Raw genomic sequence first — 20,340 nt, forward strand, 5'->3', positions numbered from 1 at the left:
TGCTCAGATGGTACCACACACAGCTGGAACAGATACTTTGCAGACCCTCATAGTGCACAATAGAAGTTAATGTATAAGTACAAAATGAGATAATACTCATCTGCTATAGACCGCAAATAGTCCAGATGTGATAGCTCAGATTGATGATTTAATGGTGAGGGATATCTCACCACTCCTCTCGACGCGTTTCCCCCATGTGTTTGGGTTCATCAGGAGAGATTTAGATAAACATATGGCAGTGTAGATAGTAAGGAAAAAGGGTTGCCCTCCATTTCTAATGGTGGATGTGTGTGTATATAATTAATTCTATTCTTGGGCCTCACAGCACATTGGAAGGGAGGGCCTGTGACGCTGTTTAAGGGATATTACACATATCTATCTGTACAAGTTATCTACAGCCATCTGGCATTCTGTTTCACATTCTATCCCTTATAGGGAGTAGCCAGGAGACCAGGGAAAGTCATCGTACGAGCGGGGGCGCCATTTCTCGTTTTCTTTAAGGGTGCCAACCTCCGCATCTAGGTAGTCTTATCTTTAGGACTGATTCCTAGCCCGTAGGGATACCTTATATATTTTTCTGTACACCCTTTTAGTTTTAGTATATACCACGTGTGTTATTAACACTTTCCAACCTGATATACGTGTTGCAGGGGTTATTTAGGGATTGATAACCCTCCCTGTACATTGTAGCTGACCTATTAGATAGGGCATTTTTTGTTTTGTGTTGGTTATTTAATAAAGTATTGGATTTTATCAGGGGTTTTTTTTCTTTTTGTTATACTCAACATCCTACTGAGGCGCGTAGCTGGTGGCCGGAACGCCGAGGAAGTAATAGGCTCTACGCATTACTTCAAACAGTGGCAGGACAGTTGATTATAGGTTGGCTGCCTCACCTAAATCACCTAAGCAGACATAGGAGGCAATTGTGGGAGAGGGGAGTCTCTAGGGTCCCTATAAAATAACTCCAGGCCTACCCCGTCATACAGGTGCGTCCTAGCCATATCATCTGGGGGACGGAGAGAGAAAGAACATCAGCCACAGACACAACAGTTGTGAGGACTATCCCGTGGTGCTCAGCAGGGAGGTACTACAACACCCAGGCGCTAGTAGATAGGCACTGATTTCCACCTGCAAAGGGAACTCCGGATGTGCCTTCGGACCGGCCGGTCTCAGCCAGCCCTGTTAGCAGTGCTCTGGATTGCGGATCCCGAAGCCTTCAGTAAAGAGGTAAAGAGACTGCAACCCTGTGTCCTCGTTATTCATCGCGCCTTGCACCACGCACCTTCATCACCTTTCACTGGACGCCCCTTAGCAGGGTCACGGACCGGGTCTAGCCACCGTGACAACCCCAGGACCGAGACAGAGAAGCCCGGTACCGAGTACCCCCGTGGCCCTGTGTCTGGGGGCGCTCCAGATGCAAGTACACCCCCTATATGGGAGAGGGGCAGATGGTCTCAGTGTCCTATGGATATCATTCTGCTGGCAATTATGGGTTCTGACTGTCACTAATGGGGGAAGGAACTGGATGTGGCTCGCGATCATCTCCCAGAATTGAATGTGGCTCTCAAGTAAGAAATGTTGGGGATCGCTGCTTTAAAGGGGCTACATCAGGAAAAAAACACTTAGCGAAAGTTGATATGTAGTAAATGGTTGTTTTTTTTTTCAGGACAGGAACCACTTTTAGGCCGGGGTCACACTTAAGTGTGCAATGCGAGTATCTCGCACAAGTCTCTCACATCAATACCCGGCACTGCCACTGGCACTGGGGACCGAAGCATTCAGCTGCATAGAAATATATGCAGCCGCACACTCCAGTCTCGAGTTCCGGCGGCAGTGCCGGGTATTGATGTGAGAGACTCGTGCGAGTTTCTTGTATTGTACACGTAAGTGTGACCCCGGCCTTATGCAGAGTTCACATGGGTGTGTAAATCTCAGTCCCGTTTGTTTGCAATTGTAAACCTGACTATGTACAGCTCGAGCTTCATAATACAATGTCACTTGTGCATTTCCTTTGATCTGAGCTCTGACATTCTGTAACCTCTACGGTAAATATCATCATTTCACTTTAAGACAAGCATGCTGTCCACATACTTCTGAGCTCTTTACAAATAGAGATTACAGGCCTTTCCCGAGGATTAGATTACTGTACATACAGAAGACATATTGGATTTATTCTGTTCAGTAGAACATTGTGAACAGAGGAGTGAATGCTATGTCCCCGACTGTGACCATAAATATCCCACTAGAGCAGAAAGGCATTCTTTCTGTTAAAAATATATTCGCTCTGAAGAGCGTGCACAAGGTAAATAAAGTGAGATGAAACTTCATTCCAGAGAACAAAGCCTTGTTCCCGAGCTACGCACATTGCCAGCATGAGTAGTTTTGGCCAAGCTCGCACCTTAGGTCGGTTTCACACTGCAATATTCGGGGTTGAGTGTGCACCCACCGCGATGTTACGACCGGCTATGGATCTTCCGACCTAAACTCAACAGCATCATTGGAATATATTAGGCTGCAGAGTTCAGACCAGGGACCCAGTCCAGTCTGTACCCAGATCGCGAACGTCAGACTTTGAAGGTGACCTCAAACTGACTACAAAAAAAAAGTCTGTGAGTCACTGCACTTTGCTATGCATAAAAGTCGATCGGCTAACAGATTTCATAATAAAAACTGAGTAGATTTTTATTTTAGCTCTTACATCTAATTAAACTCATGTACTTACTTTAAAAATCCATGTAAAAATGGCTGTATAATCCTTGGTAAAAACATACATTGCCCATTAAAATGTGCATTTAATGAGTCTAACTTATTTTCACTTAAGGCTTCTACAGCCACTAAGACATGTATTTTGAAATTGAGTACAACAGCCTTACCAGGCCTAAGTGATCTATTTAAAAATCTATACAGTTTGTAATATGAAAGATGGCGACAGATCTGCTTTAAAATATTCAGAATTCTCCTAAACATGAGGCTGGTTTCACCAAAGAAAGCAGAAAAGTTTCAGGATTTAGTTTGATGCCTAAATTAAGGCCACTACTCTGGCAAACCCTTCTGAATCCCTATGTTTCCACCCGGTAAAATAATAATACTCACCTCCGATACTGGTGCCAGTCCAATGGTGTTGATACTGGCTCTCCCGGGGATCACGTGACATAGTTATGTCATGCTATCCCTGTGGCAAATCAGCTCTGGCTTCTCTCTCCCCTCCATCGGACAAATCCAGACATCTGGAGGAAGTGAGAGGTGCGGCTACGCTTTCACTACCTCCATATCCCGGATGTCAATCACGTCCGTAGGAGAGGAGAGAGAAGCTAGCGCTGATTGGCCACAGTGATTGTGTGACATAAAAGGAGAGCCAGTATCAATACCGCTGGAACAGCACCAGCACCGGAGGCGAGTATAAGGGTTATTATTTTACTGAGCTTATGGACATAGCGATTCACAAGTCCAAGTAGTGGACAACCCTTTTAAGGTTTAATATGTGTTGGGATTTTTGGTTGAGTTGAACTGCAAAATCTTGTTTTGATTATGGTTCACTGGTTTAGAAGTTTACTCATTAGTCTTTTACAGTGGGTCACACTGGTGAAGGGACAGGTGCCTTAAAGATCTTGAGAATGTACCTTTTACCTCTCAAGGGCCCCCAATTCAGCAAGACCACAACCCCAGGAGCTGATGCTTATGTCCAGGCCCTCACTATGGCTGTTTTTTTGTTGTTGGTATGGTTAGGGGGTGATTGTGATACCTTAGGATCAGGTTGTCTGCATTTAAATGTCTTTTGCTACAAATGTCAAAGCTGGTGAAGTCCAACGGGGAGATCATGGTACAAAGTGTACAGCATTTGTAAACACTGTGGCCCATTCAGATGAGCCAATAATCAGGATAACATTTAATTGCCCCATCTAACCAAGCAGGTAATCACCATGAGGCACAAGCAAAACTATCATTTGCCGGCTACAAAGAAAAAAATCAGGAGATTGCCCTGTAAATGGGCGATAGTCTGCGCTAACATTGTATTCTATGGGCACAGAACTATCTAAATAGGCCAATATCCAATTGGTGTCCGTTTAATGACCCCATATAAAAGTGGCATCAGTCCAGGGTATCTGGCAGTACCCCGGGAAAAACTGTACAACTGGGATCTTTTTGTACTATAGATATCCGGTATCTCGAGACACGTGTTGGGGACCCCTGCTTTAAAGGGACTCTTTCAGGACAGAATGACTGTTAAAGGCAAGTACAGGCACTCAGTGCATCAAGGCGGGACCAGACATTTAAATACACCTCCCACCTGCTTGCTTTCAGTCAATATCCACCCCCACTGTCATATGATTGACAGCTCTGGCTTCATAGAACCAGAGAAGGGTGAAGTAGATAGAAAACAAGCAGGTTGGCAGGTGTACACCGATCACCTGTACTTGGTTAAAGCAGTCATTCTTTGCTGACAAAGTCTCTTTACAGTATATTTCCTCTTGACCATAGAAATCAACAAAAATAAAATCATAGTTAAAGAAGCACTCCCATCAAATTTTTTATCCTTTCAATACAGTGGCATGTAAAACTTTTGGCATTCCTGGTCAAGGATACTGTTATTGTGAACAGTTAAGCAAGTTGAAGATGAAATGATCTCTAAAAGGCCTAAAGTTAAAGATGACATATTTCCTTTGTATTTTAGGCAAAAAAAATTGTCATTTTTTACATTTTAAATATGACAAAAAGGAAAATGGGCCAATACAAAAGTTTGGGCACCCTTGGAAATGTATGTGTGAATAACTTTGACCAAAGTTTCGACCTTAATTAGCCTGTTAGGGTTATGGCTTGTTCACCATCATAGTTAGGATGCAAATTTCCCAGCTTTATAAAAATCCACCCTCCTCTAACCTTGTGCCAAAAAGCAGCAGCCATGGGTTCTTCTAAGCAGGTGCCTAGCACTATGAAAATATTGGAGGCCCACAAAGCAGGAGAAGGTTATAAGAAGATGGCAAAGCATTTTCAAGTTACCCTTTCCCAGTTTGAAATGTAATTAAGAAATGGCAGTTAACAGGAACAGTGGAGGTCAAGATAAGGTCTGGAAGACCAAGCAAAATTTCAGTGATAGCTGCTCATAAGATTGCTAGAGAGGCAAATCAGAACTCCCACTTGACTGCAAAATATCTTAAGAAAGATTTAGAAGACTCTGAACAGTAGAACAATGTACCACAACTCCAGAGACACCTGCACAAATTTGGCCTTCATGGAAGAGTCATCAGATGAAAACCTCTCCAGCGGCCCGACCATAAAATTCAGCTTCATAAGTATACAAAAGAACATCTAAACAAGCTTGATGCATTTTGGAAACTAGTCCTGTGGATAGATGAGGTTAAAATTCGATTCTTTGGCCACAATGATCAAGGGTATATGTGGAGAAAAAAGGGCACAGAATTTCAGGAAAAGAACATCTTGCCAACCATTAAGCATGGGGGTGGATCAATCATGCTTTCAGGCAGTGTTGCAGCCAATGGCATGGGGAATATTTCAGAAGTAGAGGGAAAAATGGATTCAATGAAATATCAACAAATTCTTATGCAAATATAACGCCATCTGTTAAAAAGCTGACGGTGAAGAGGATAGCTTCTACAAATGGATAATGCTCCTAAACACACATCAAAATCCACAATAGACGACCTCAAAAGGCACAAGCTGAAGGTTTTACAAAGACCCTCACAGTCCCATGATCTGAACATAATTGAAAATCTGTGGCTAAATCTCAAAATAGCAGAGGATGCAAGACGACCCAGGAATCTCACAGAACTGGAAGAATTTTTCAAGGAAGAATGCGTGAAAACAAGGGTTGAAAGACTCTTGTCTGGCTACAAAAAGCGTTTACAAGCTATGGTACTTTCAAAAGGGGGTGCTACTAGGTACTAACCATGAAGATTGCCCAAACTTTTGGATCTGCCCATTTCCTTTTTGTAATTTTTAAAATGTAAGAGATGAAAAAAAATATATTTTTTTTTTGCAAAAAATACAAAGGACATGTGTTATCTTAACTTTAGGCCTTTTAAAGAACATTTCTTCTTCAACTTGCTTAACTGTTCACAAAAACAAAACAGTAATGTTGACCACAGGTGCCCACATTTTTATATGCCACTGTATATTGCAGTCATATTATATGGCACTGTGTATTTACAATTGCTCATTGCTTAATAAATTAGGTTCCAAAAGTGTGTAGGTATCAAACTTTTCTAGTTTTTTTTTGTACCTGTAAGTGATGTAGCTTTAATTTCTCCTCCTCAATTTTAAGGCGTCTTTGAGCAATTTCCTCTTGTAGCTTCCGCTTATCCTGGGGAAAAAAATGAAAATCATTAATTTAACCTAAAAATAAAAGTGCCTGGCGTACAGCTTAAAGGGTTGTTTGGCAAAACTGGCAATACACATCATATATACGCAGAAGCACTCTGGGCAGACAGCTCCAATGTTCTCTATGAGAAAGCTGCCGCCCAGAGGGGGCATGGCCTGGACATGGCGCTGGAAGGACACCCACAAACTGAGAGCTCTCTCTTCAGGCCGTGTGCCTGGGGGAATTATAAGCCTCCCACATGCCGTCCATTATGGGAAAGACAGATGAGACTAGAGTTCAATCCTCCACCTCTGTCAGCACATCTCATATGCAGAATTTATCAGAAAGAGCCTCTTCCCGCGCAGCAGCCAGCGCCATTTCTGCTTCAGCGTGGAACAAGAAGCAGTCTTAACCCTCATGATGCCAGAGAGCTCAAGTCTAAGTCCTGCACCAACTTCTTCTCTCTTAGGGCTCATTCTCACATGCGAGAAACTCGGATGAGTCTCGCACGTCAATACCTGGCACTGCACCCGGCACTCGGATCGGAGCGTGTGACCGCGTAATAATACATGCAGCCGCACGCTCTGCTCCTGAGTGCCGGGTGCATTGCCGGGTATTGACGTGCGAGACTCATCCAAGTTTCTCGCATGTGAGTATGAGCCCTTAAAGTTGTCCTTCACTGAAGCCCACATACTCAGCAGCGTTTGCTTTACAGATGAATTTACTCCCTCAACCACAAGGGATTCTGATATGGGGAATGCCATCATTGATTTGAAACATCATATTGCGTCTAACCCTCCGAAGCATGAAATGGAGCAATTTATGCAGAGGCTGGGGAGCATGTACAAAACTGAAATACATTCCCTCATTTCTAGCTTGTCACAGCTTCCTGACTAGGGACAGAGATTAGAGGACAATGTCATACAAGTTGTGGCCATCATAATGCTCATAAACAAACACTGGATCTACACAGCCAGCAATAAATATTTTAATATGGTTGATGACCAAGAAAATGGCAATCGCCGCAATAGTATCCTGATAAGTGGTATACCTGAAAGAAACAATGCACAAGTGATTATGCCAACACTGTGGACATTTTTCAAGAATATCCTTAGTAAAGATCAACAGGGCGCACCGTACACTAGACCCTCATAGCCCAGATCCTGAGTGTCCAAGGACATTATCTGTCGCATACATTTTCTAAAAAAAAAAATTCAAGGTAAAAGAGGCCATTATGATGAAATCAAGGGAGTTGGGCTGTGTTGATGTCAATAGAAAATGCATACAATTGCTCACAGATTTATCCCAAATGACACTTGCTAAAAGAAGGGTATTGAAACGACTTGAAGCAATCCAACATAGAGAAAAAAGCAGCAGCACTCCGTTTATCGTGTCATAGAAACCTAAGTCCTTTATTTAAGAAAGTTTTTCATGGACAAGATTTTTGAGGGCAAGACGAATGCAGTGTTAAGCGCAAAACGGCCATAGTCCTGTTCTTTTGCCTGCTTATCTGCATTCTTCTTGCCCTCAAAAACCTTGTCCATGAAAAACTCTTAAATAAAGGACTTAGGTTTCTATGACACGATAAACTGAGTGAGTGCTGCTGCTTTTTTCTCTATGTTGGATTGCTTCACGTGTGTTCTTCCCAAGCAAGCACCTTCATCGTCGTGATTTCACCTAGAATTGTGTCGCTGACTCAGAATCCACCCACTCCACCAGGAAGTAGACTGTTTCTTAGTGCCATTCTATTTTTTTTCTTTTGTTGGTTTGCGTATTGAAACGACTACTTGATGCCTTCAGGAAAAATGGTCTGTTGTACTCCGGGAGGGTGTACCCATTCGAGCTGCATGTCTGGAAAAAGGGAACATTGTATACTTTGAAAGATCCAAGCGACATGAGACGATTCTGTGATGCCCTGGACATCTCCAAAATCCATATATTTGACTGGCCACCTGCTCTACCATTACCACAGAGTTCCAGCATGTCGCAGAAGGTATTCAATGATTCAGGTTGACGGTGATGCACCTAGATGGAAAGGAACCTGCCAATCATATGCAAAAGTTTTCAATAATATTTCAGAAGACTCCCTCTTTACCCCCAAATCACTTAAGGCTCACATAACTTTTATCAAAGCTCAAAAAGGAACTAAATGTCTGCCCTAATTTTCATCCAATATTATTAATGTAGATGTCAAAATATTCTCTAAAATAATAGCAACACAGCTCTTCCAGTACGTACCCTCTTTAAGGGTAGAAAAGCTTGTGACAATACACATAAAGCATTATTGTTAATTTCACATGCAAAAAAAACAGGGGATCCCAATGTGCCTTGTTCTGTAGACACTGAAAAATCTTTCGACAGAGTGTATTGGACTTTCTTGAAAAACACACTATGACAAATTGGGTTGGGACCTTTCTTGCTATATAGAATTTTAACCTTATACACTGACCCTAAAGTGAGATTTAGGGTAAATTGCCTTGTATCTGACACATTTTCTATTAAAAATGGGACATGGCAAGGGTGTCCCTTATCACCTCTCTTATGTACATTGGTGATGGAACATTTAGAGGTAGAATTAAGTTAAAATCCCCATATTAGTGGAGTTACTATAGGCTCACATCACTATAAACTAGCTCTATACGTAGATGACTTGTTGCTCTGTGCTACAAAGCCAATTATCTCATTTCCCTCTATAACAATGGAATTCAAAAAATTTGGCCATATAAGCAATTTTTCAGTCAACTACTCTAAAACAGAAGCTATGAACAGAACTTTTAATGCTGAACTGACACAACCACTAATTTTCACTTTAAGTGGCAGACACACACCTGACAAGTACCTGGGTGCACAAATTCCAGGGAACTTGGTTGATCTGCATCAAATTATATCCCGATCCTTGAACAAAATCAAATGAATTACTTGAAACCCTTGTCCTGGTTTAGTTGTATTAATGTGATCAAAATGAACATTTTGCCAAAACGTCTTCATATATTCCAGACCGTTCCGATTTGTGTTCCTCACAACTTTTTCTCCCATCTCAACAAGGCTATTAGCGAGTTTGCATGGGGAACGTCGAGGCCTAGGATATGTTTTAAAATAAATGAAGGAAAAAGGGGGAAGGAGATTGTCAGCTCACTCATAATGAATGCACCTTGCTCAGCAGGCAGCTCGCACAAAGTTGTTTCAGATTGGGATGTCAATCATGAATGAAAAAAACAAAAACAAAAAGGGAATCCTTCAGCGATGAAACCAGTAGAAACGGATATAAAAATAGAGACACTTTATTGAACTGTACAAGGACATAAAAACTGGATATCACCCGACAACTGGATGGACAAACCGACGCATTTCAACAAACAGCCTTAATCACGGTAACAAGGATTGATTAAGGCCTATTTATTAAAAATACTAATAATAGATGGGTAATTCCCAAATGGAGGGTGACTTACAGTGACAAAAAAGGATCCCTGGCACCTGGATGGCGTCCTCCCCAATGTGAGTTTCGGCATTCTGCCTTCTTCAGAGTGCCGAAACGTGCGTTGGGGAGGACGCCATCCAGGTGCCAGGGATCCTTTTTTGTCACTGTATGTCACCCTCCATTTGGGAATTACCAATCTATTGGTATTTTTGTATACATGAACACAATCTTTACCCTTTACTACATGTGTTACATTCTTCACACACAATTCTTGTCACAGTTAGCGCTTTGATATTTATTTGTACACCTCTATACCATGTACCCACATTTATTTTCACTCCTGGTTCTCATTGCACAAGCATTTTATTTATTTTATTATTTATACTCTGCAGTGTTGTTGTTTATTCTTTTTTACTGTTTGCGCAGTGCATATCACCGTGGCACTTCTTTTACCCAGTTCCCCTGGTGTTTACACTCCTAGGTGTGCGTCCCTGTTCGTATGTAACTTTACCCTATTAAAATCACTTACATTTTTTCCTGTTATTGTACCTGTTTTATATAATAAATTGTATATTTTTATCATAATACATTGAACTTTATGGTCTGCTTTATTTTGCACCTTTTTGTTTCACCTGAACTAAACAGTTGCAATCACAGTCAGCTCCAATCATAGCAGTTTAACATTTAAATCCTGCTGGTGTGGCACCCCAGGAGTCCGGGTACCACAGTGGGATTACCTGCCTCTCGGAGAGGGTGATGCCATGCCTGGAAGCAAGGGGGATCCCTTGAACAGGTAACATGTACATTCAACACTTTCTGACTCCAAGCCAGAAGGGGGAGCTCTAGACCCGGTTTCAGGGGAGCTTCTCTATATATATTCTGGCTGGAGGAGGTAGTCAGTCAGAGGAGTGAGTGTGAAGAGTGTGAGGGGAGAAGGAGCAAAGGAGAAGTGAGGAGCTGGTGGGGAGCTGCGACTGAGCTCCCTCCACGCTGAAGCGCAGGAACCGGACATCGGGAGTCCGAGGCTGTGTGGGACTGTATGCTGCACAACAGAAACCGGAGGGCAAGAGATTTCAAGTTTCATGTCCACAACTACACCCAAAGGCACAGCAGCATATAGAGCCGGAGTTGCCGCAAGTAGGGACACCTGTAAAAAGGCTTGCGTTGCCTGGCATGCGGGTACTGTCCTACATATAAGACAGAGAGAGGACCTTGTGTGAAGCCTCAGGCAGCAAGGCACACACACATTACAGCGCAGTAAAGAAGGCTCCCAACCCCACCTGGTTAAGGGGATTCCAAATCGCTTCCAGGCTGCTTGGATTCCAAAGACCACTTGTAATCGGGGTACCTGAACTACATCAGTAAAAGGTAAAGAGACTGTAATCTTTTGTCCTCCAATTCATTCCAGCACTACACCATCTATCATCTTTACTCACTACACCGGGAGCCCTGGGGACTAAGCTTCACCTGTGGGAAGCCATACTATTCCTGCTGCAGTACCATCATCCCCAGTGGACCCCTTTAGCAGCGTCGGTCATCCCTGACCGAATGCCAAAGGTGGCATCACGAACACTCTTTATTTTCTTGCAAACCATCCCCTTTAAAGACCTTCCCTTTAATTTGGACTCCCAGGGCCATGGACCGGGTCACTGCCACCATGACTACCTCTTTAATGACCACCGGACCCGGCCCAAGCACCCCAAGATCCTAACGGGTGCTCCACTGGCAATCATTACAGTGGCACTGAAGAGGTTGGAATTGAGGGAAAATATCCCTGCTGACTCCCATTGTTTGCCCCGCAGCAGGATTAAAGGTTGGGCTTGTCTGTACTTCATAGGAAAATGGTCATTTTAAAATACACTGCAACATTTCAATAGTGCAACGTATTGTACGATTGATCAGAAGATCATGTCTCCTAGATAAATCAGTACAAAAGGAAAATATTCTTAAAAGAATAAGTAACTCATATACAAACACACACACAGGGTGAAATAAGTATTGAACACGTCACCAATTTTGTAAGTAAACATATTTCTAAAGGAGCTATTGACAAGAAATTCTCACCAGATGTCGATAACTACCCATGAAGTCTGCCAGTGCTGTATGCTGAAAAACAGCCCCACACTATGATGTTCCCACCTCCAAACTTCACTGCTGGTATGGTGTTTTAACATGGTGTATATTATGGTATCCAAAGAGTTTAATTTAGGCTTCATCTGACCACACGATATTCTCCCAGTATTTCACAGGCTTGTCTAAATGTTGTTCAGCAAACTTTTACATGCTTTTTTTCTCAACAATGGAGTCTTGTGTCAGTTGACTGCATTACTTATTGTTTTCTTTGAAACAATTGTACCTGCTGATTCCAGGTCTTTCTGTAGCTCTTCACATGTGATCCTTGTCTCTTGTAGAGAGAGGAGGAGTGAAAAGAATTATCAGAAATCTTGCGAGGAGCTCCAAGTCATGGCCAGTTTATGGTGAAATTATGTTCTTTCCACTTATGGCCTCAGTAGTGCTCAGTGGATCCTTCAGTAGTTAAGAAATTCTTCTGTCAATGCCATCAGTATGTTTTGCATCAATAAGGTGGTGAAGGTCTTGAGACAGCTCACTGGTTTTACCCATGAGATATTTCTTGTGTGGCACATTGGTTATGAGATCCCTTTTTATAGACTATCAGTTGAACCAGTCCTGATGTCGGGACTTTCCATGGCTTTTTGCACATCTTGTTCTTCAGGTGTTCAATACTTTTTCCCCGTGTAATTTCTCATTATTACATATAACTTAATTTATAGACATCTATGGTTTGACATTTTGCTTCTTTGGATTGGATGCGTTGTTACTGACATCTGGGGAGAAATTCATGTCAATAGCCCCTTTAGAAATATATTTACTTAGAAAATCAGTGACGTGTTCAATACTTATTTCACACGCTGTATGCATGTACATGCATACACACACTATTAGTCTAAGAATATATATATATATATATATATATATATATATATATATATATATATATATATATATATATATATATATATATATATATATATATATATTCATTCATTAATTCAACATTTTTAATATTCTCATAAAAAGTACGGTATATTCTATAATATATTAATTTTACTTAATTTTTTTGCTCCTTTAAATTTTTATTGATTTCTCTAGCAGTCTTGAACATGAGATAGATAGTGTATATAACATATATATACTGTATTTATCTATTACAAAAAATAAGTAAAATGAATATATAATATACATTCTTATCATATTTTAAAGAATGTTCATGTTAAATATGTAAAGAATAAAAATATTAGAATTTTTTTATATATATTTTCATAAAATCTATTGATAAAAATGTTCTTGTTTACATTGCTATTGATTTCTCTAAGGGATTTGAACTTCCGATGAGTTGATCAATTGGCCTCCCCTTTTTCTTGGAATATAAATAAAATCTAAAAAAAACAAAACAAACAAACCAAACATTTCCCATTCCTGGTCCAAACTAATAAAATAAAATAATATTAATCCATTAAGGTGAACGGTGAAGAAAAAAACTCATGAAATGTCAGAATTGCAGTTTCTTATTCCCTTTACTTTCTAAAAGAAAACAAAAAGGATCAGAAAGTCATATGGACCCCAAAATGGTAATAATAACAACTATAGCTCGGACTGCAAATAACAAACCTTGATACAACTCTATGGTTTCGAAAATGAAAAAATAGACAGCGAAGAGGGACCCACCGGGACTTTTGCCCAAGGGTCCCCCCCCCAACAAAGACAAATGTGAAGCTCAGCTGTCAAACGTGGTCATTTGGGTCAGGAAAGGGTTAAATATAGATGAAGAAACCATCTGACTCAACAGTGGGTATCTAGGAAGAAGTAACTGGTAATTCAAGTTTGTGCTGGTAACGCAGCTGCTGTGCACAGTGCCAAAGCCAACAGGACGATTTTCCAGAGTCTCACCCACAAGAACGAGTGATGTAACAGCCGCGTTATACACACACGGGTGCAGTGTGCTAGAAACAACCACATGACAAATCCATGGTAACTCCGTCTGTGTATGTGTGTTTGGGCGGGATATTGAGACATGCATACTTCACCCTTACAATAACATCTCACTCCGTTTCCCAGCTTCACATGAGCGCAGGTGTTATAGTCCAGCACTTTTATTTTTACAGATTCTGAATTTTTTTAAGATAGTCAAATTTCCTAAATTCCAAATAAATCTAATACTTAAAATAAATAAATAAGGCACACGGTGAGGTCACACTACAGGAATAAGGCACACTGCAATGGTACTACACAATGATGTCACATGCAGGATGTCATAGAAAATAAATAATGTAGTGATGTGAAAGCACTGAATAATATTGGCCCCCTTATAGTTGCCATGATGGACACCCTGGTTGTTACTCCCAGGCCTTGATGACTTACATGATACAGTTTCACAATAAATTGCAAGTTGGAAAACTTATTGCTAACAATTAAATGGATGATTCCAGGAGATGGCGTCTGGTAGTGTTGGCACCGTAGACACAATTCTCATCACTGTCACATGTATGCGGAACCTTTGCTTTTCATTTTTTTTTTCTTTTCCTAGAATTACATAGTCACGTCTCCCGCTTCGGATGAGAAGGTCTTTTCTAAACTTATGAACCATTGTTATACTGGTGTCAGGTCTGCAACATTATCTCAGCCGCAGCCCTATAGCCTGACACTGCAGGCCAATCACAGGGTATCTACAGGCTCCGAGCGTCTCGTTTACAGTCAGTACAATGTGACGGACATCATGTGGATGCTAACGTCTTCTGGCCTAGAATGAAAGCACTGATAAATAATGAAGACCTAAGCACCGTGTACTCAGTAACTGATCCATACAAGCGCCACCTGCTCACAGACAAGGTAAAGTCTGGGGACAAGTGATTTATCGTGGACACATCAGTGCTCGGTTTCCTAAAGAATCTCCCCTTCTGCTCTGTTCACAAGCGTAGGAAAATATGTCACCGGTCAGTGTCGAAAAAATGAGTATGAGCTGTGCTATTTTTTTTTAATAAAATAACAAACAACATAAAAGAAAAGCAGCCATCCTCACTGAAGTCAACAATGTCCATCAGCCGTCGATGGTGTCCGATTGGCTACAAGAATTAATGTCTATAGCCAAACAGCTACCTCACCTCAAGTTTTTGTTACCTCACCTGAGAGCAGCATGATGAACGGGCAGAGATCCTGAAGCCAACAATGTATCACTTAGTTTACTGGGTGCAGTAGTTGGGACACAATCAGTTTTTAGATGTCACATGTAGCAGAGCTGAGAAAGCTAGACCCACCCTCACCAGGCTCAGTATGTACATAGTCTATAGACAATGAGCTGCTTATCACAGGACGGGGCGGAGTTATACTAGCAGTTGTATGTACAACATACCTGACAATAATAATCTCCTAGCGATAAAACCTTTATTATAAGTAAACAATAGCATGCAGTTTGATAAGTGACACATCATTGAATTCAGTGTTTTAATCCCTAGCTCATGATATCCTCATATTACATGGAAAAAACCTGTTGGCAGATTTCCTTTAAAGAATAACTATAATTTCACAATTATTTATAGAGACTGTAAAATTCAGACAATTTCACCAGGATATGCGACCGAGGATGCACATTAAGGTAAAATGTATTGTGGCACAGAGACCTGCTGGGTCCATTAACTGGAATACACTCCGCCAGCCACTCAAGCTAGCAGCGGACATAGCAGGAACATCATGCACTGCCCATACCAGCACACTGAACTCAGCAGCCAGTTGGTGCACTGGCTATAGAAAAGGACACGCGCTGGAGAAGAATGGAAAAACCTGAGGATGGGGGCATTATACCAGGATGGGGTCATTATTCCAGAAAAGGGACAAAACCTCAGTACTCAAGTTAAATTGCTATGTTGGCACTTTGCGTTAAATAACTGGGGTTTAGGTTGCAGTTTGGGCACTCTAAAAGGTTCACCATCACTGTTCTAGAGAAATCAATGCAGGTCCCGCACCCCTACTAATTGGCAACATTTTGCAGTTATTAATATATTATACATTATTATTTTTTTATTTTAAATGTGAAATGCTAGTTATCTTTTAAGCTATAGTCTGCCTTCAAGTAAACTCCCGCATCATCACTTCCAGGACTCCTTGCTCTTATTTACGTTGAAGATAGTTCTTCATGACATTTGCTTTATGTTTGAGGTTGTTGTCTTGCTGCAGAATATGTTTAGGCCGATTCAGACGCCTCCCTGATGGTATCTGCCTTTATTTCCCAGCATTAAGGACACAATTAATACAAATCCCCAACTTAATTTGCTGAATTGCAGCCCCAAACTTGCAAGGACCCTCCACGCTGCATCATTGTGGCCTGAAGACGCTCATTAGTGAACAAACTGCCTTCCATTACACCCAAATATTTCACGTTTTGACTTATTAGTCGAGAGCACCTGCTCACATTATTTTGTGCCATAGTTCCTAGTTGCGTCACTTGGTCTTATTTCCACTTGGAAGGTTTGATTTTTGGCAGCAATTCTTCCATGAAAACCGTTTCTGGTCAGACTTCTCCAGACAGAAGTTGGGTGTAACAGGGTCCTACTGGTTGCTGCCAGGTCTTTGCTGGTGGCACTGCTGGACATCTTGTGATTTTGAAAGGACAACTCCATCTATGGTCCTCACCATTGCCCGTTTCTTTGTGCCCTCAATGCTGAGAAAATGCAGGCAAATACTCATCCATCATGCATTATCTTCGGGAACTTGTCCAATGGGCTCCAAATTTATTCTAAAGCAGGACAACGAACCCAAACATACATCCAATGTCACTGAGAAAGATCTTCAGTGTAAAGAACAAAGAGTCCTGGAAGTGATGATATGGCCTCACAGAACCATGATCTCATCATCAATGAGTCTGTCTAAGATTATATGAGGAGATAGAAGGATTTGTGCTATCCTACATCCACAGAAGATCTGTTAGTTCTCTAAGATGTTTGGAACAACCTCCCTGTCAAATTCCTTCAAAAACTGTATACAAGTATACCGAGAAGAATTTATGCAGTTTTGAAGGCAAAGGGTGACTACACCAAATATTGATGTGATTTAGGTTTCTCTCTTGTTTATTCGCTTTGTATTTTGTTAATTGATCAAAATAAAACTGTTGTTAACTCTTATTTTTTTTTATAGCATTTTTATTTTTCAGCATTTTTTTAAAGCTTGCCTGAAATTTCTGCACAGTGAAGCAATGGCCGGGGGACCACCACGGTGCAGGAAGACTACTGTACATGTAAGAGGGTGGTGCTGTTATGGACAGTAAGGAACACGCTGTCACTTTAAGAGGCTGCACCCCCTTGTCTGGCGTGATGGAATGTTCTGCTTCTCCCCTGCAATAATCGTTGTAATGAACTAGTCTGTGCAGAGTGCAGGTGTGGAGCTGGAGCAGCGTGTGTGAGCTGAGGCTGCTTCAGAAAGGACTTTTTGTGCTGATAGCTGAAAGAGAGAACTGTGTCCTGATATAGCTGCAAGAGAGCCATGAAGATACAGAGAAAGGGATTTACAGTTTCCAGGAGCATCCCTAGGATCCAGAAGCAAGGAGAAGACCACATTTCACAGAGCTGACAGAAAGCCGTGCGCGCCACCATATTAGACTGCTGGGGGCCCCCCTGGAACTGGACCTGATTCTGACAGTGCTCGCCTCAAGGTTGTGCTGTGCAGTCCCAGAATTAATTGCTTCCGGAGTATCCGGTCTTTAGAGCCCATGATGCCAAATCCATCCACCTCCTTTCTCTGCACCTTTGCTAACACTTCTTGCAGTGCTGTTGCATACTGAGAAATTCCTTCTTCTTCCTGCTGCAGCCTAGAGAAAAATTTGGCGTGAAGGTGTCCAGTGCTAGCAGTCTCACCGTAGATCTCTTCCAGGAGCTTCACTAGCTCCTTCAGGGTACTGCGGGTGAGTTCTGGTTGTAGGCAGATGTTTCTATGGGCGTCTCCCTCTAGGGCAGTTAACGCAATGTCCACTTCAAGGTCTGGGCTGATTTTATAAATCTTCAGGGTGCTTTGCAGCCGGGACACCCAGTCGGACAGTGGCATATTCTTGCCGTCAAACTTTGGTAGCACACTAAATATGGTGCCCATAGGGAGTGTCCTTGCAGCGGTTCCACCAATGCCCACAGCATCTCCATTAACATTAGCATTCCCGCCATTGCTGTCTGCTGCCTCCATCTTGGTGACAGTACCCTGCTCGCAGCGCCACTTGAAGCGATGGCCGGAGGACCACCACGGTGCAGGAAGACTACTGTACACAAGATGAGGTGCAAACAACAAAGGGTAGATTTATTGGAAGGCAAGGAATGAAGGGAATGAGGAAGATGCAAACAGGGGTTTACAATGGCAAAAGACAATTTACAAGAGTAATAAACTTTATCTTTTCCGTAAAATAACACAGTGCTCCAGCTATTACAGACTCAAAATATGTCTAACAAGCAAATGTAAACAATAAACAAGTGCTACTCTACGTATAACCTCCCTGGCCTTTACTAAGCAGGCCACATGGCTCCCGTGTACTTAATATTGAAGCCTACACTAGGCCCTAACAGGTGCACCAAACAGGAACAAACTCACGGTGATGTTGGAGAATCAGGTCCAGTCCCAGGGGGGGCCCCCAGCAGTCCCCCAGCTCTGTGAAATGTGGTCTTCTCCTTGCTTCTGGATCCTAGGGATGCTCCTGGAAACTGTAAATCCCTTTCTCTGTATCTTCGTGGCTCTCTTGCAGCTACAGGTCCTTCTCAAAAAATTAGCATATAGTGTTAAATTTCATTATTTACCATAATGTAATGATTACAATTAAACTTTCATATATTATAGATTCATTATCCACCAACTGAAATTTGTCAGGTCTTTTATTGTTTTAATACTGATGATTTTGGCCTACAACTCCTGATAACCCAAAAAACCTGTCTCAATAAATTAGCATATTTCAACCGTCCAATCAAATAAAAGTGTTTTTTAATAACAAACAAAAAAAACATCAAATAATAATGTTCAGTTATGCACTCAATACTTGGTCGGGAATCCTTTGGCAGAAATGACTGCTTCAATGCGGCGTGGCATGGAGGCAATCAGCCTGTGACACTGCTGAGATGTTATGGAGGCCCAGGATGCTTCAATAGCGGCCTTAAGCTCATCCAGAGTGTTGGGTCTTGCGTCTCTCAACTTTCTCTTCACAATATCCCACAGATTCTCTATGGGGTTCAGGTCAGGAGAGTTGGCAGGCCAATTGAGCACAGTAATACCATGGTCAGTAAACCATTTACCAGTGGTTTTGGCATTGTGAGCAGGTGCCAGGTCAGGCTGAAATATGAAATCTTCATCTCCATAAAGCATTTCAGCCGATGGAAGCATGAAGTGCTCCAAAATCTCCTGATAGCTAGCTGCATTGACCCTGCCCTTGATGAAACACAGTGGACCAACACCAGCAGCTGACATGGCACCCCACACCATCACTGACTGTGGGTACTTGACACTGGACTTCAGGCATTTTGGCATTTCCTTCTCCCCAGTCTTCCTCCAGACTCTGGCACCTTGATTTCCGAATGACATGCAAAATTTGCTTTCATCAGAAAAAAGTACTTGGGACCACTTAGCAACAGTCCAGTGCTGCTTCTCTGTAGCCCAGGTCAGGCGCTTCTGCCGCTGTTTATGGTTCAAAAGTGGCTTTACCTGGGGAATGCGGCACCTGTAGCCCATTTCCTGCACACGCCTGTGCACGGTGGCTCTGGCTGTTTCCACACCAGACTCAGTCCACTGCTTCCTCAGGTTCCCCAAGGTCTGGAATCGGTCCTTCTCCACAATCTTCCTCAGGGTCCGGTCACCTCTTCTCGTTGTACAGCGTTTTCTGCCACATTGTTTCCTTCCAACAGACTTACCATTGAGGTGCCTTGATACAGCACTCTGGGAACAGCCTATTTGTTGAGAAATTTCTTTCTGGGTCTTACCCTCTTGCTTGAGGGTGTCAATGATGGCCTTCTTGACATCTGTCAGGTCGCTAGTCTTACCCATGATGGGGGTTTTGAGTAATGAACCAGGCAGGGAGTTTTTAAAAGCCTCAGGTATCTTTTGCATGTGTTTAGAGTTAATTAGTTGATTCAGAAGATTAGGGTAATCGGTCGTTTAGAGAACCTTTTCTTGATATGCTAATTTATTGAGACAGGTTTTTTGGGTTATCAGGAGTTGTAGGCCAAAATCATCAGTATTAAAACAATAAAAGACCTGACAAATTTCAGTTGGTGGATAATGAATCTATAATATATGAAAGTTTAATTGTAATCATTACATTATGGTAAATAATGAAATTTAACACTATATGCTAATTTTTTGAGAAGGACCTGTATATCAGGACACAGTTCTTCTCTCTTTCAGCTATAAGCACAAAAAGTCCTCTCTGCAGCAGCCTCAGCTCACACAAGCTGCTCCAGCTCCACACCTGCACTCTGTACAGGCTAGTTCATTACAACGATTATTGCAGGGGAGAAGCAGAACATTCCATCACGCCAGACAAAGGGGTGCAGCTTCTTAAAATGACAGCGTG

General features: G+C 42.0%; 1 protein-coding gene across 2 annotated transcripts in view; it reads right to left on the reverse strand.

Annotated features, from left to right (window-relative positions):
- Window positions 1-20,340, reverse strand: part of PALMD (palmdelphin) — a 64,619-nt gene that overhangs the window by 33,964 nt on the left and 10,315 nt on the right. For both annotated transcript variants that reach the window (XM_077276397.1, XM_077276396.1), the window contains exon 2: window positions 6,239-6,319. In XM_077276397.1, the coding sequence (XP_077132512.1) occupies window positions 6,239-6,319 (81 nt within the window). The remainder of the gene's footprint in view (window positions 1-6,238; window positions 6,320-20,340) is intronic.

The sequence above is a fragment of the Ranitomeya variabilis genome, chromosome 8 (assembly GCF_051348905.1).
Source record: "Ranitomeya variabilis isolate aRanVar5 chromosome 8, aRanVar5.hap1, whole genome shotgun sequence".
Classification (NCBI taxonomy): Eukaryota; Metazoa; Chordata; class Amphibia; order Anura; family Dendrobatidae; genus Ranitomeya; species Ranitomeya variabilis.